Here is a 17,238-nt window from a genome sequence, read left to right as displayed (position 1 = left end):
TGTGTGTGAACAGGGCTGGAGAACATGTATCAGCTGACACGTAACAGGAATTACAAGCTGAGAGTGGATATGGAGGACTTTGAAGGAAGGAAGGGTTTTGCTCTGTACTCGTCCTTCTCTGTGGATTGTGAATGTGCTGGATATAAACTACAAGTTTCAGGGTTCAAGAATGGAGGAGCAGGTAGGACACTTTCATTCACAGGTGTACATGTGTACATTATCATGCACTTTCAAATGTTTTGGTAATTTAAAATAAATTTTTGTTCATGTCCTCAATTTGGATTCAGATTGTTCATTCAGTTTGTAAATATACTGTATGTCTCATTATTTAAATGTGGCTTACATTGGTAAATGTTAAGAAAACCGCACAATAATCTTCAGGAATAATTCAGTGAGCAGTGTGAGATGTCAGACATGTTGCTCTGATAACATACATTATCTGTGTAAAATGAAGCTTGCTAAGTGGAAAATCCATTGTTTATTATGAAACTAATCTGAGTAAACAAGTAGGAATGTGACTCTTTTATATTTCATGTTAATCCTCATAATGATGCTCTTCTCTGCAGGAGACTCTTTGACCCAACACAATGATCAGAAGTTCTCCACCTTTGACAAAGATCAAGACGTCTATGAGAAGAGCTGTGCCCGAGAGTATCTCGGGGGATTTTGGTACGCAACCTGTCACAAAGCAAACCCCAACGGTGTGTATTTATGGGGAGAAGATCCCACCCATTTCGCCATTGGTATTGCTTGGTCAAGCTGGAAGAATTATGCTGTCAGTATGAAATCCATCAGCATGAAGATCAAAAGTGTATCCTAGAAACATTTCAGTGTTAAAAGCCAAAAGTATACTTCATACTATGCATACAGCCAAACTAGTGCTGCACGATTAATCACATTGCAATCGCAATCGCGATGTCAAGCCTATGTGATTATATGATGCAAAATGCTGTGATTTTAAACAAATTAGGGCTATTAATGCAATTAACGCAGCATCTGTTAATTTTTGTCATCATTAGTGTTATATGATCCCGCTCTTATTAATGCAAATGCTTTTAAACCATTCATGCGCGACAAGTTAAAAAGAGAGCGCGCTGCCTCTGACTGTGACTCACAGAAAGACTCGCCAGAATACAGTTCTCTTTCTCGCTTGAACGAACAATAACGCACAATTATGCCAAAATGTCTTTTTGTCGAGTATCTTCGTAACATAAGAGGATTCTTAAGATGTACGTAGAGAGTTGTGAGAGAATGAGGCGCGTGTGAGATCCGCGTCTCCGTCAGCAGCGGCTGCTCTTAAAGAGACAGTACACAGTAGCCACTAATTATCTCTGTCGTTAAAGTTAATCAAAGAACAAAGGGAACAGAGAAAACACTCACTGCTCTTGACTAAAGAACTTTTGTAACTGGATTAGTCTATATATAATTTAAAAATTATGTTTGATAACTTTATTCAATTTCTGTATAGGCTATGTCCTACCTGTTAGACAGGAAGTTGTTATATTTTTTGAAGCCTAATAAATGTTTAAATATTATCCAGACAGCAATGGTTTATTGATCATTATAGGTGTTATCAATCATTTAGTAGTTGTTGCTAGTTTGTGTTGAGAAATACACATTTCAGCATTATCACCAATCTGTGTGTGCATTTTTCTTGAGAACCAAGCAAGTTGACTCATGAAACCATTTGTTTATGAAATCGCAATATTGACCTCAATAATCACCATATGACATTTTCCCCAAATCGTGCAGCCCTAAGCCGAACACATAGCCTTCCCAAGTATACTCCATTTGATAGTGTGCACAATCACAGGCACTCAACACATGTGTATTAGAAAGTTTCATCTTTGTCCTGTGTGCTGTCCAGAAGTTATGAATGATGAAAAATGACTTTGTACTCTTTTAAACTAGATTGAAATGTATGTGGGTTTCTCTGTACCTGTTTCTCTGAATCTGAATTTCAGATTCACTATCCAAAGGACCTCTTAAACGTTCAATAAACTCCAGTATTAAATGTGTTATGTCTGCATGCAGAAGTGTTTATTTCCACCACAGAAACACTAAATGAGGAATTCTGTGGAATCATAGATGTGAATTAATTGACTATATGAGTTTGGAGTCGTGGGAGCTATGGAGTATTGTACATGTAGACTGGAATTATTAATCACAATGTTTTTGTACAAAATACAAATTAAGCTACTTAGTGAAAACATTGCAAATTATTTTTTTGTACTTTTCTCAGTTAAATAAGAGAATGAACAAATCACAGATTCCTGAATTTATTGCATTTTGCAAAATGTCCCAACCTTTCTGGAAATGCTGTATTTATTTAAAAATAACATTCATGAAAATGAAACAACTTTTTTTTCCTGATATATTGAGATGGACCTCAGCGCATTATTAAACATCTTGTTTGCTTTGAGAGATGGTGCTAAACCAAGATAAAGATGTTTGCTCCTCATTAACCCTTTGAATCTTAAGGAAAATTGTTAATGAATGACAGTAAGTATGTTAATGGTTATGAGTAATTGCTATCTTAGATGCATTTTTCCTTTTCAAATTAAAAAAATTATGTTTAAATTTAATCTACTGCTAAAATGTCTAGGTCTGATATTTCACCTCCAATAATTGATTAACTATTAGTGTTGAACTATATAAGTTGGTGCTCTCTCTCTCTCTATATATATATATATGTAGAGAGAGAGAGAGAGAGAGAGAGAGAGGGGCTCTCAATACATTTCCTTAAAAATGTGTTTAAAACCCGGATTTTTGTAAATTAATTTATTCTGTCAGAAACACATAATAGCATAACAATGTACATTTCATTTCCGTATTGGGGTTTATTTCCTTGTAAAGAACCGTAATGAATTACTCATTATTATATAGAATACAAATGTGAAAATACATAATTTTGCAGGAGTCTTGTGGCATGCAGAGGGATAATCACAGACGAATGGTTTGTCAGATCTGCACACTAGTGAAGGTTAAAATCATATACATTATTAGTATTTATAGCTTAATAAAATAGGCTGTGTGACCATGAGGAATGATTACCTCAGAATGGACGTCCATATGCAAGTTTGAGAGACTTTGTTTAAATTAAATGCATACACATCTTTAGCTATTGTCATGTGTTAGGGACTATACAGTACCATAGGCTGCCAACCTCTGATCTAGAGCTTTATAGTGGACATTTATGTCATAAATATGTTATCAAGACACACAGGAGGAGTCTGAGAATCTGACAGATATATAAAGAGTGTTTGTGTCAGACTGAACAACACAAACGGTGAGTTACTGTTTTATTCTTCATTTAACTCATAGAGCATTTGTACAATTTTCAGAAAATGAAATATAAAAGTGCATTTTATGTTTATTTTTATATCTCTTTTATTTAGATAAAACGAATCTCTGCTGTGATTTACTGAGCAGAGACTGAGAAGATGGCAGTAAGTTCATCTGCTTCCTCATTGTGTCCCTGTTACACTGAACCACTAAATACTTAGTATCTTCATCTCTTTCTCTCTCTGTCTCTCGTGTAGATGATGCTGTTTTTGGCGGTTCTTCTCCCGGTTGTATTGAGCAGTGACTGTAAATTCAGGCCATTCGACTGTTCTGACGTCTACAACTCAGGAGAAACAGTCAGTGGGATTTACTCCATCTATCCAGCAGGAGACGTTCCTGTCTGGGTTTACTGTCACATGATCTCAGATGGGAAAGATGAAGACAACGGAGGATGGACGGTACGAATGTGACTTTAGATCATCAAACACACATCAGAACAGGGTCAGGGTTTCAATTTGGTGACAACTAATGAAGGACAAGTTAAAGGGTCATGAAACCCCCCTCTTTCAGCTCAAGTCTAGCTCACAATCTTTTTGAAAAATGCAACTTAAAAGGGGTGTGGATGGCTGTGAGAAGAAGGGAGGGAGTGAGTGTGGTGTGGTACGGCAGGGGAGAGGGAGAACTGTCATCGCCAGTGGCCCATGCATATCGACTGTCACTAAAAATCTGTGGTAAAACGTGAGGAAATGCTAGATTCTTATTATAGCTGGCAAAGTTAAAGTCTAATGAAATACACTGACACTTTATTATTGTCCTTTCAAAAGTAACTGAATACCCTGCTACATATGTTACCCTACAGTAATCGTAATACTATTTAAAACATATTAATGTACATGTCTAATTATAATGTCATTATAATATATATATATATATTTGTTTATATACACACTATAAATGCATTTATTTGAAAAATAATTAATTTTCTGCTTAAAAAAACGTTCCGTGCATCGCCTATAGATCTTCGCGCCCCCTGAATCCCAAAGACACATATTTAATTACACGAATTAAGCATACAATTGATGTATTACCGAAATATCTAAAATTTTAATAACGAGCGCTTATTTAACAAAAGGCAAGAAAAATGACCAGGGTTACATTTTAGACACACACATACATCTGAAGGGATAGAAAATCCTCAGGACTTGGTACCGTATTACTCACAAGACGTAACTTGCATTGGTCATCGACAAGGCCGAAGTCCACCATTCTCCAGTTCTCGAAGCTCTCTCGGGTAAAATGTTTGCGGCACACGTACAGATTAGATGTGTCCGTGGTTGATGGCCAACCAATCGCCCGGAGCCAGAGTCTAGCCCTGACATCGCGGGGAAACATATTCAACCCACTTTGAGTTTTGATCTCAGATGGGAACCACGAAAAATGTGTTCAACACACATACCTCTGTTAAAATCTTTTTAGGGTTTCATGACCCTTTAAAAAGATCATCTGTTCTTTAAAGAATTCTAAAAGTAGAGATGCTTTTAACATGGATAGTACGTTAGTTAAGAAACATTTAGAGACTATAACTCCCCCAATCATACATTTAATCTTTCAGTTACACACAGCTGCTTTCCTGATAACTGGAAGCATGCAGTTATCTCACCTATCTTCAAATCTGGAGACAGCTATGAAGCAAGTAACTATAGACCGATAAGTATATTACCAGTACTATCAAAGGTTATGGAGAAAATGATCATAGAGCAGCTGACAACGCATTTAAATAACTGCAACCCTGCCTTAAATGACATGCAATTTGGCTCCAGGAAGAACTATTGCACAGAAACAGCGATTTTACACTTCACAGATAAAGTAAGAACACAACTTGATAAGGGAGGAGTTGTTGCCGCTGTATTCTTGGACTTGCGTAAAGCCTTTGATACAGTGAATCATGATGTCCTTATTTCCAAACTTTCTAAATTAAATTTTTCTGCACAAACACTAGCATGGCTCTCAACTTACTTGTCAAATAGGATGCAGTGTATTAGAAATAAAGATGCATGCTCCAGTTATATGAAAAACACAATGGGAGTGCCTCAAGGATCTGTGTTAGGTCCTTTACTTTTTAGTCTTTATATTAATGATCTTCCACAACACTGCCACAGAGTTAATATATACAATTATATGCCGATGACACTGTTCTGTACACACATGCAAAAAAGCTCAGCTAGCAGCTGAGAAATTAACTTATGCCATGCAAGGTGTTGTTGAATGGCTTGAACAATATTAGCAAGACTAAAGGTATGTTCTTTTGTAAAACCAAGGGGAAGATTCAAACTGCAGACCTCTTTATTAAAAATGAATCAATTGATGTACTAGTTCCTGAATTTAAATATCTTGGTATCATTTTAGATTTGAATCTTAACTTCAAGAAACACATCAAGAAAATGACAAAAACTATAAAATATAACTTTAGACAGGTTAGATCGTCCCTCCCTATGGATGTAGCCAAAATATTTATGCATCCTTTAATTTTTTCACATATTTCATACTGGATCACCTGTTGGGGACAGGCCAGTGAATCTGCCATTAGACCTCTAGAATCATTATATAAGCAAGCTATAAAAATACTTGATAAAAAAAAGCCAGTTCGGTACCACCATTGCAAAATCCTAGAGAAACACAATTTATTGAGTTTTTTATTGACTCTTTTCAAACTTGACTCTAGTGTATAAGATTCTACACGGCCTGACCCCTGCATGTTTACTGGCTTTTGAGAATAGCTTCTATTTTTGACTGTAACATACCCTTTTGCCTTTCAACTTTTAGACAATCTGCTTTTTCTTTTAAAGGCACTACACAGTGGAATGCAATAACAGATGACATAAAGAGCTGCAATTCCATTAAGAGTTTTAAATCACAACTGAAATCTTTTCTGAAGACCACTCAAATCTGTACCCACTGACACTGATGTGGTGCTGATAAAATGTGTTTTGTGTATGTGTGTGTAGGGTGTGGGGGAGTGTTATTTGTATGTTTTTAATTATTTAATTTTATTTTTTATTATTGTACCCTGCCAGGGGACTGCAGATGTAAATTAGCCTATGGCTAACTCTGGTACAGTGCATCAAATGGTAACATTCATGTTTGAAATTGTACATGGTCCCTAATTGTCACGGGGTGGTTCAGGCAAGACAGAAGCTGAAGATATAATCCAAAAAAGTAGTTTAATTCAAAGAAAGGCAAACAGGCACACGTGAAAACTGAAAACAGACAAAGTCAAAAGAGCCTAATGGTGACACTAATACAAAAATAAAATAAATTAAAAAAACATACATTATGAATCATATATTCTATATAAACCCATCACAGGTGATTCAGAGGAGAATGGACGGCAGTGTGAATTTCTATCAGCCGTGGAAACAGTACAAGAGAGGATTCGGGGCAATCGAGGGCGAATACTGGCTGGGTAAGATCTCACAGTGTGTGTCCGTTTGTGTGGAGGATCATGTGTTTGGTTGAACATGTTCTTCGTGTGTGTGTGTGTGTGTGTGTGTGTGTGTGTGTGTGTGTGTGTGTGTGTGCGTGCGTGCGTGCGTGCGTGTGTGTGTGTGTGTGTGAACAGGGCTGGAGAACATGTATCAGCTGACACGTAACAGGAAGTACATGCTGAGAGTGGATCTGGAGGACTTTGAAGGAAGGAAGGGTTTTGCTCTGTACTCGTCCTTCTCTGTGGATTGTGAATGTGCTGGATATAAACTACAAGTGTCAGGGTTCAAGGATGGAGGAGCAGGTAGGACACTTTCATTCACAGGTGTAAATGCTCACTTGATCATTCACATGTCCTCAATTTGGATCAGATTGGTTATTCCGTTTTTAAATATAATGAATGTCTAATTCTTTAAATGTGGCTAAAATTGGTAAATGTTATGAAAACTTACAGTAATCTCTGAAATCTGTCGTAGTGTGGGATGTCAGACTCTGATAACAAATTAGCTGGGTAAAATTAAGGCTTCTGAGTGGAAAATTGCTGATTTATTATGAAACTGGCTAACCAAATAGGAACAAGACCCTCAGTGTTGGGGAAGCTACAGGTGAAACTCGAAAACTTAGAATATCGTGCAAAAGTTATAATTTTGATGATTATGGCTGACAGTTTATGAAAACCCCAAATTCTAAATCTCAGAAAATTAGAATATTACATGAAATCAATAATTAAATAAATTGATTTTAAATACAGAAATGTCGCCCCTCTGAAAAGTATAATCATGCACATGTATATAGTTCCCTTTCGTTGTCACTCCGAGTTAAGTCGGATGACGACGAATGGGGTTTCGCTTAGAACACCTATCGACTTCGAGTATTACAAAACGAGCCAATGGCAAAGAAATGCCATGGGTCTGCGGAATTTGCATAGCGTATCTCCGCCTTACCTCGTGGGTATAAAGGAGGACGCCGGCAACAGGCAGATATGTTTTCGCTTCGGAGCCAAGAGTATTTCTTCACTCCACAGTCATCTCTGACTTCGCTCTACGAGACGAGCTTCTCTCTCCGGTGTTGGTGTGACGGCGATCTGCAGCGAGCTCACAGTGCCTGCTGATCTGTGCAGTAATCTGCCAGTGTGTGTGTGTCTCCCTGTGCGCTTCAACATCGCGGAGTTTTTTTCTCTCCTCTCATAAAAGAGCTCGCACGCGGCACGTCTTTCTAAAGACGGCTCGCCCGTGCATTTCTGGTTGCAGCGGACTGGTATCGGACTCTGATCGGCACGAGCGCTGTCTAGTGTGTTTGATCATGCTTGAACAGCGCTCGTGGGTGACTCATGTTCTCGCAAGGGAACGTGATCATCGCGTCATATATAGGTAGAGACTCGGTGAACTCGCAAGAGTGAGAGTCCCCTCATCCACCCCCCGATCTTCGGCTGGTGGCCAGGGTGACCTGAGGGTTACGGTCTGGAACAAGGCGCCGACTACGTGTCCGTGACCCCAGCCCCCCTCTTCAATGACGGTGCCCGCTAGTGAACTGCTGATTTCCGCGAGTCTACCCTCTGGTGGCCCGCGTGTTTCAGTTGAAGCTACAGAGGAAGATGCCATGTCTGTTGCAGCATCACTAGGTGGGCTTGAGTCTTCTGGAAGTGAGGGCTCGTCACAGCTGCCACCTTCCGGTGGTGCATACGGCTGTGCCTGAGTCTGATCCGGAGATGACGGCCATGCTTTCCTGGGACGATTGGTTTTGGGTAAGGCCGCCGACCCTCGTCCGTGGCAAACCCCAATACCACTCTTCCCGGACGTGCATGATGAGATCTCGAAGTCCTAGAAGACCCCCTTGTCTTCTCAGGACCGCTCGCTGATCTCATCCGCCTTTCCTCCCCTCGATGGGGCCGCTGCCCTTGGGTACACTGGGGTTCCCCCGGCTGAACGCTCTGTTGCGATGCTATGTGTCCTCAGAGTGCTTCTTCTCGGCGCAATCCTAAGCACCCGCCCGTGGCCTGTAGTTTTTCGTCTACGCTTGTGGCGAGATCCTGTAGTGCCACGGGACCGGCAGCCGCCTCTCTGCATGCCATGGCTGACCCAGATGCTCATGGACCTGCACGAGGGCGGGACTGACCCAGGGCTCTTCACTGAGCTGCGCGCGTCACTGACCTTGCTCTCCGAGCGACGAAAGTGGCCGTACGCTCCCTGGGTCAGGTGATGCTCACCATTCTGTGGCTGAACCTGTCTGATGTGCTGGATGTCGCACGGACCCGTCTGTCCGACATTCCCATATCCCAGGTCGGCCTCTCCGGCGGTGCGGTTGAGGGCTTGACCAACAGCTCTCAGCCGCTCATGAGCAGACTGACGTTGATTCTGTCCCGACGGCCCCGCCATCCGCCCAGGTCCCTCGGTCTGCCCACCGCCGAAGGCGCCCCCCCGCGGCTCCCACCCCGCCCGTTCACCCAGGCCGGCTCTGGGGGCCGCGGGCGGACGCCACAGCCCCTCTCCAGCCCCGCCCCCCGCTACACGCCGGGTTAAGCGGCGCTCCTGAGACGGGTTCCTCGGGGATGGAGCAGACTGAGGTTGACTCTGTCCCGACGGCCCCGCCGTCCGCTCAGGTCCCTCGGTCTGCCCACCGCCGTGGGCGCTCCCCCGCGGCTCCCACCCCGCCCGCTCAGCCGGGCCGGCTCTGGAGGCCGCGGTCGGACGCCAAAACAGTCCTCTCCAGCCCCGCCCCCCGCTACACGCCGGGTTAAGTGGCGCTCTTGGGATGGGCTCCTCAGAGATGGGACTCAGTTCTTTCCAGGAGCTGGTAGCAGGACCACTCCTTTCCCCGGGTGAGGGCCGGGGAAGAATCCTTATTCTCCAAAGAACTGACTCTCCCGTCTCTGAGCACAGAGAGTTCGGACGACACAGAGCGCCGCCCACATGCCGTGCTCTCCTCGTCCCCCTCTGTCCCGGAGGTGGTTGACACGGCGTGCCGTCCACGACCGCTTCGCCCCTGTCCCCCTCTGTCGCCAGACCCTTGACAGAGCAGGCCCCTGTGGAACGCTGGTCCTTCCCTGGCCTCCTCTGTCAGGTTGCGGTTTTGACCTTGCCCCCACACCAGGCCGCTATGTCGTCCACGTCTGGGCCGGTCATTCCGCTTCGCTGCACCACCGGAGGGACGTCTGTGGTTCTCGACGCTGCTGGCACAGTTTCGAGCCTGCCTAGAGCTTCCCTTCTGTTCCGCGCGAACCATCGGCTCGGCTATGCGATTCAGTTCGCACGGTCTCCTCCCCACTTCAGGGGAGTCCGCTCCACTTTGGTCGATGGCTATGCCCTATCATGAGAGCGGAGGTTGCTACCCTACTGGCGAAGGGTGCGATTGAGACTGTCCCTCCAGCCGAAAGGAGGTCCAGGGGTACAGCCCCTACCTCCTTGTCCCGGAGAAGTCTGGTGGGTTACGGCCAATCCTGGTCCGAACCGCTCCCTTCACAGGCTGCCGTTCAAGATGCTCCTGGCCAAACGCATTTCTGGATGTGTGCGGCCACAGGATTGGTTTGCAGCGATCGACCTGAAGGACGCCTACTTTTATGTCTCCGTTCTCCCTCGACTCAGACCATACCTACAGTTTGCTGTCAGGGCGCGCGCATATCAGTACGCTGTTTTCCCATTCGGGCTAGCCCTGTCTCTTCGCGCCTTCACAAGGTTGTTGAGGCTGCCTTTGTTCCTCCATGGGAACACGGGGTTCGCATCCTGAACTATCTCGGTGACTGGCTGTCTTAAGCTCACTCCTGAGACCAGGTTTGCGAATACAGGGACCCAGTGCTTCGGCACCTAGCTCGTCTGGGCCTTCGGGTCAACCGGGGAAGGAGTAAACTTTGCCCCGTGCAGAGGAGCTCTTTTCTCGGTATGGACTTGGTCGCCTTCTCCACTCAGCCATTGCTGACTTGCCTGAGACTATCAAGCGCAAGAGTGCGGTTCCACTGAAGTTTCTTCAGAGGCTCCTGGGGCATATGGCATCTGCAGCCATGGTTCGCCGCTCAGATTGCTTCATATGAGACCGCTTCAGCTTTGGCTCCGCGACCGAGTCCCGAGGTGGGCATGGCAACACGGCACCCTCCGAGTACCAGTTACTCCGACCTGCTGTCAGACCTTCTCCCCGTGGTCGAACCTCAGTTTTCTACGGGCCGAGTGCCCCTGGAACAAGCTTCGCGGCATGTTGTTGTAACGACAGATGCCTCCTCCACGGGCTGGGGTGCCATGTGCAATGGACGTGCTGCCGCGGGCTCCTGGACAGGTCCCCGACACCTCTGGCACGTCAATTGCCTCGAGTTGCTGGCCGTACGTCTTGCTTTGCGCCGCTTCCGGGCCGTGCTCAAGAACCAACACGTACTAGTCCGTTCAGACTATACCGCCTCTGTAGCGTACATCAACCATCAAGGTGGTCTGCGCTCCCGCCGTATGTCGCAACTCGCCCGCCACCTCCTCATATGGAGTCAGAAGCATCTGAGGTCGCTTCATGCCATTTATATCCCCGGAGCCCTGAACTGTGCAGCCGACGAGCTCTCACGGCTTCAGCCCCTCCCGGGAGATTGGCGACACCATCCCCAGTCGGTTCAGCTGATTTGGGACCAGTTCGGGGACGCACAGATAGATCTGTTTGCCTCCCACGACTCGACCCCTTGCGCCCAGTTTTATTCCCTGACCGAGGGCACGCTCGGCACGGATGCTCTGGCGCACAGCTGGCCGCAGGGCCGCAAGTATGCGTTTTCCCCAGTGAGCCTTCTTGCGCAGACCTTGCGCAAGGTCAGGGAGGACGCGGAGCAGGTCATTCTGGTCGCGCCATACTGGCCCGCCCAGACCTGGTTCTCCGAACTAGTACTCCTCGCGACAGCACCTCCCTGGCCGATCCCTCTGAGGAAGAACCTTCTTCCTCAGGGACGGGGCCACCTATGGCACCCTCGTCCCGATCTCTGGTACCTCCACGTGTGGCTCCTCGATGGGACGAGGCAGGTTTGAGTACCCTACCACCAGCGGTGGTGGCTACCATCACTTCCGCTAGGGCGTCGTCCACGTGACACGTCTATGCGTTGAAGTGGAACCTCTTCGTCAGCTGGTGCTCTTCTCACCGAGAAGACCCCCGGAGATGCTCGATCAGCGTTGTGCCTTCCTTCCTTCAACAGGGGCTGGAGCGAAGGCTGTCTCCCTCCACCCTGAAGGTCTACGTTGCCGCTATTGCCGCACACCATGACCTCATCGAAGGTAAGTCGGTGGGGAAGCACGACCTGGTTATCAGGTTCCTGAGAGGAGCGAGGAGACTAAATCCGCCCCCCTCCTCTCGTTCCCTCTTCGGACCTCTCAGTGGTTCTAACTGCCCTGTAGAGTGCTCCAGCTGAGCCCCTGCAATCAGTCGAGCTTAAATTCCTGTCTATGAAGACAGCGCTCCTGGTTGCACTGGCCTCCATCAAGAGGGTAGGGGACCTGCACGCATTCTCCGTTGACGAAGCGTGCCTGGAGTCCGGGCCGGCTTACTCTCACGTGATCCTGAGACCCCGGCCTGGATACGTGCCCAAGGTTCCTACCACTCCCTTCCGGGACCAGGTGGTGAACCTGCAAGCGCTGCCCCTGGAGGAGGCAGACCCAGCCTTGCACTGCTCTGTCCAGTACGCGCTCTCCGCGCCTATGTAGACAGGACGCAGTGTTTCAGGACCTCAGACCAGCTCTTTGTCTGTTATGGTGGGAAGCTGAAGGGAAAGGCTCTCTCAAAGCAAAGGTTGTCTCACTGGATAGTGGACGCCATTGCTTTGGCATACCAGCAGCAAGGTCGACCGTGCCCCCTTGGTGTGACTGCCCACTCCACCGGAGTGTGGCATCCTCTTGGGCTCTAGCGCATGGCGCCTCGCTAACAGACATCTGCAGAGCTGCAGGCTGGGCGACACCTAACACATTCGCCAGATTCTTTAATCTCCGAGTGGAGCCAGTGTCCTCTCGTGTACTAGCTTCAACCAGCTAGTACCGGACCCGCTCAGGTGTCTTCGCTTGCTCGCCATTCCACTCCACGGACTGGATACGTGCGATATTCTCCTCAGGTGAGCTTCCCCGGAAGCCATGAGCTCCTCCAGCACTCTAGACGTCGGCGCCAGTGTCTATAGCCTGCGTGTCGGCTAGGTGCCTCCCGTGTGCATGGTCCCTCCTCTGAGCGACCCCCACATGTGTATTTCCACTGTAAGCCTCTTTGAGCATGTGTCTTTCCCTTGGCAAGCCACCTTGCCACCCCTGGGGTTGAAATATTCCACCTGCGGCTGGACACCCCAGTGTTCTCCATATGTCTCCTTCGGGTCATATGTGTATTCTCTAAGTCCCCCCCCTCTGGGTTGGCAGTAATTGCATATTTCCCCTAAACTTTGGGATATGCTCCCCAGTGTACCTTGGTATTCCTGTGCTAAATAGGAGTCCTTCGTCCGTGCCAGTCTCACGACAGGGATCTCAGATTTACGCAGGGCACTGGAAGACAGCTGAGAAGGTGGCGTGATTAGACTGGTAACCCCATTCGTCGTCATCCGACGTAACTCGGAGTGACAACGAAAGGGAACGTCTCGGTTACGTATGTAACCCTCGTTCCCTGAGTAGGGAACGGAGACGTTACGTCTTCCTGCCACTTTCCGCTGTACCGCGAGGATCGCCTGAGCTCAGTCTTGGCTCCTCAGCGAAGAAACATATCTGCCTGTTGCCGGCGTCCTCCTTTTATACCCACGAGGTAAGGCGGAGATACGCTATGCAAATTCCGCAGACCCATGGCATTTCTTTGCCATTGGCTCGTTTTGTAATACTCGAAGTCGATAGGTGTTCTAAGCGAAACCCCATTCGTCGTCATCCGACGTAACGTCTCCGTTCCCTACTCAGGGAACGAGGGTTACATACGTAACCGAGACGTTATATATACTAAATATATTAGTTTCACCTTTTAATTTGAATTTCTGAAATACATGAACTTTTGCATGACATTCTAATTTTCCGAGTTTCACCTGTACTCTAAAACTGTAGTTTGACAAGCTTCTCATGAATTAAAGTAGTTAAACTTTTTACAATGACATTGTATATTACAAATAACTGAATAATTGTTAATTAAGAATATCGAAGTACAATTTGTAGGGTTTAAAACAATTCAATGCAATACAATTATGACTTCAAAAAGTACTGTTTTATTTTGTAAACTATATCCAAAGATAAAATACTCAAATGTAGTCTATATCTCACAGACTCACACTAAAATTGCTACAAATGTCACATCAATGCAAGAACCAAATTATGCATCTTAAATTGGATACACGGGAGTAGACAAGAATACAGGTTAACTGTAAAGCTGCACGATGCGTGATATAACAATAGATAGCTGTAAAACACGATAACGTACACACGAATAAACATAATTTAGCTTTTGGTAGCTACACCGCTACTTGCTGGAAATAGTAGTTAGCTACTGGAAAAGCTACACTGTTTTAACAGCAACTGAGCGACTCCCAAGCTTCTGAAAAATGAAGTTAAGTTAGTAGCATCGCTACATGTAGTTAGATACTCCCGAACAATCACAACCCTTATATATATATCAGAGCCGGCACGAGCCTTTTGGGGGCCCTAAGCAGAATTTGATTTTGGGGTCCCCTCCCACTTCGCGGAGTCACCTGTGCTTGACGATTATTGACACAAATACCACGCAATAATGATACATTATAAATTAATACAGTGAGGTTATGTCTTATTGATACAAAATAAAAACTTAATAAAAAATAGATAGCCTACTTAAATAAAAAAGTTTTAACGTTTACTTTACTCTTTTACTAACTCTCTGAAACTTCTTAAAAGAAACTGTCTCAAAACACATCATATAAATTATTTGCTGAAATAATGACACAACTGAGAAATCAGAAACATAATAAGAGCAATGGTTCAACAATGACAATTATTGATGAAAACTGTAAAAATATTATTATTTCTCAACTGTCTCAATACAGTGTAACTGTCCTCAAAATCTCTTTTTTTTAATTATTATTGTAACAGACTTTGTTGGATTGTACATGACAGAATCCAACAAAGCCTATTACTATAATACCGGTAATCATGTACTGGCGCTCGTTGTATATGTGTGTATGCAATGTATTTTTCCCCTCGGGGCTTGCCGTAGATAGGAATGGGTCAATTGCTGCACAAAACACACCGTAAATTATCATGCAAACATACTTTTATCTTGCTCTTTTTGTCCCCTCCTCTGTCATTTTTGTCTTTCTATTTTCGGCACCAGAGGGATACGTCCTTTTTGTGACATGGCTCAACATTACCGTGACTATGCACAGTTGCGCACGAATTGTCTATGCACGCGCGAGGTGCCTAGATTATGCGCAAGACTTAAACGCTGGCAAACCTGGCAACCGTTGTAGGCAGGTATATTGATCATGAAATCAGAATTTACTTGTTTTTAATTAATCATTCATTCATTCATATTAATTCATTAATTTATGTCACTTGTTTAAGCCATCTAAAAAATTGTTTTTAGATTTTTCGACTCGATTGGGGGGCCCCCTGGTGGCCAAGGGGCCCCAAGCTGCCGCTTAGTTCGCTTATGCCTCGGGCCGGCCCTGATATATATTATGTTAACCCAGTTTACAAAGCTCTTCTTCTCTGCAGGCGACTCTTTGACCCACCACAGCGATCACAAGTTCTCCACCTTTGACAAGGACCAAGACTCCAATGCAACTAATTGTGCCAAACAGTATCTCGGGGCATTTTGGTACAAAGACTGTCACAGAACAAACCCCAACGGTGTGTATTTGTGGGGGGAAGATCCCACTCATTTCGCCATTGGTGTTTCTTGGTACAGCTGGAAAGGGAATGATGCTGTCAGTATGAAGTCCTTCAGCATGAAGATCAAAAGTGTATTCTAGAAACAACAGTATTTCCAGGAGCAAACACATGTTATTATTGCTATATAACAAATGTGAAAGTCTAAAGCACACAGTACTGTATACACCAGCTGTAACGCTGAAGGCCCATTCACACCAATGACGATAACAATAACGATAATGATAAAGATTTAGAATATAAATATAAAAGAATAGCAGAGTTCACACCACAACTATAATGACAACAGCACTGAGAAACAATATTGTTGGAATTACTTTTTAATTTATGAATTTTTTCCAGCTAATGATAGAAATATGGACAGCCAATCAGAATCAATCCTCCTTTAAAGAGCACAAGCATTTAAGATGGCAGATGACAAAACTGCAGCGTGTGCTTAAAACAACCAGTCGCTGGTGTGGACGCTAATATAGCCGAAAGCATAGCATTTTAGAGTATAATCCATTTGATAGTGTGTGCACTCAACGCTTCTGCACAAGAAAGTTTAATCTTTGTTCAGTGACTACTCTTTTTCTCTCCAGAACTTATGAGCAATAATAAAAATTACTTAGTATTCTTTTTTTATTAGCACCATCAATGTCTAAACCCCCTCACACAAGCGTTATGGCAGTTCAATGTCAGTCATTTTTATTTTTTTTGATGGATCCTCAGATTTACTATCCAAATAACTTCCTAAATGTTCAATAAACTCCAGCATTGTGAAAGCATTATGCCTGTGTGCAGACGTGTTTATTTCCGCAAGAGAAACACTAAATGAGGAATTTTGTGGGATCACATTGACTATATGAGTTTGGAGTCGTGGGAGCCGTTGAGTATTGTACATGTGGACTGGAATTATTAATCACTATGACCTCTCGTACATTCACATGTAATGAAGATGTAGTATATCAACTGGCAACAACTTTGGCTCCGTTCCTAAGATCGTGATCCCATCACAAGTGGTCGGCCGAGGATGCATTACAGTGACTACTTGTGTTCAGATTTCTCCAAGACGCTCCCTTATCATTTTGTCACTCTACATCACTTTAGCGGGAGTTCAGAGCGGTGCACAAACACTGTTGAATGAACAAACACGTTATATGGAATATGAGTAAACGTCAAATGAAGCGAATGCAAAGGAAAAGGAGGGAAGCTGCGATTTCCTGAATAATCTGCGTGTTTTGTTACAATGCAGCAACACTGTAAAATTTAATTAGTTAGTTTTACTTAAAGCATGTAAACCGATTGCCTTAAAAAAACACTGTAAAGTGAAATACGAATAGTATGTTGTCCTGACAAATGCTTAGTTAGTATAGTTCCCTTACACAAGAGTTCTAGTAACTAAAAATAACTGTAGAGAGAACTCGATATTCAGATTTATGTGCATGCTGAATGTTGAAGTCTGTTTGACTCAAGCATGATCAATTGCACAAATATCGAGGGATTATATCAACCCAGTTAAAAGTTTCACAAGGTTTTGATGACATAAAACTTCAAAAGATCATTATACGACATGAAGGGAAGTAATAAATAGGTTGCTTTTAAAAGGTGATCTAACGTCTGACTAAATCATTGACTATAGTTGATTCAAGTCAGAAGTTAGGTCACC

At 44.5% G+C, this 17,238-nt stretch overlaps 2 protein-coding genes across 2 annotated transcripts in view; both read left to right on the top strand.

Annotated features, from left to right (window-relative positions):
• Positions 1-834, top strand: part of LOC143706559 (microfibril-associated glycoprotein 4-like) — an 8,910-nt gene extending 8,076 nt beyond the window's left edge. Inside the window, exons 4-5 of the mRNA XM_077198571.1 lie at positions 14-181; positions 567-834. Coding sequence (XP_077054686.1) covers positions 14-181; positions 567-820 — 422 coding nt within the window. The 3' untranslated portion in view covers positions 821-834. The remainder of the gene's footprint in view (positions 1-13; positions 182-566) is intronic.
• Positions 835-2,972: 2,138 nt separating this feature from the next.
• LOC143706553 (microfibril-associated glycoprotein 4-like) lies at positions 2,973-15,825 on the top strand. Its single transcript, XM_077198559.1, has 6 exons — positions 2,973-3,289; positions 3,399-3,449; positions 3,543-3,743; positions 6,652-6,748; positions 6,905-7,072; positions 15,417-15,825. Exons 2-6 carry the CDS (start codon positions 3,444-3,446, stop codon positions 15,671-15,673), a joined length of 729 nt encoding a protein of 242 aa, XP_077054674.1. The 5' UTR covers positions 2,973-3,289; positions 3,399-3,443; the 3' UTR covers positions 15,674-15,825.
• Positions 15,826-17,238: the final 1,413 nt, after the last annotated feature.

Source organism: Siphateles boraxobius, unplaced genomic scaffold (assembly GCF_051911475.1).
Source record: "Siphateles boraxobius isolate OS27281-9 unplaced genomic scaffold, OSU_SipBor_1 111, whole genome shotgun sequence".
Lineage (NCBI taxonomy): Eukaryota > Metazoa > Chordata > Actinopteri > Cypriniformes > Leuciscidae > Siphateles > Siphateles boraxobius.
The sequence above is the reverse complement of the archived record's forward strand: the minus strand, read 5'-3'. Positions and strand labels throughout refer to the sequence as shown.

What these genes read in the sequence shown, in the direction of transcription:
- LOC143706553 (XM_077198559.1), top strand. An exon ending in CGAGGGCGAATACTGGCTGG is followed by an intron (nt 6,749 to 6,904) that starts GTAAGATCTCAC and finishes GTGTGTGAACAG; the next exon opens with GGCTGGAGAACATGTATCAG. An exon ending in GTTCAAGGATGGAGGAGCAG is followed by an intron (nt 7,073 to 15,416) that starts GTAGGACACTTT and finishes TCTTCTCTGCAG; the next exon opens with GCGACTCTTTGACCCACCAC.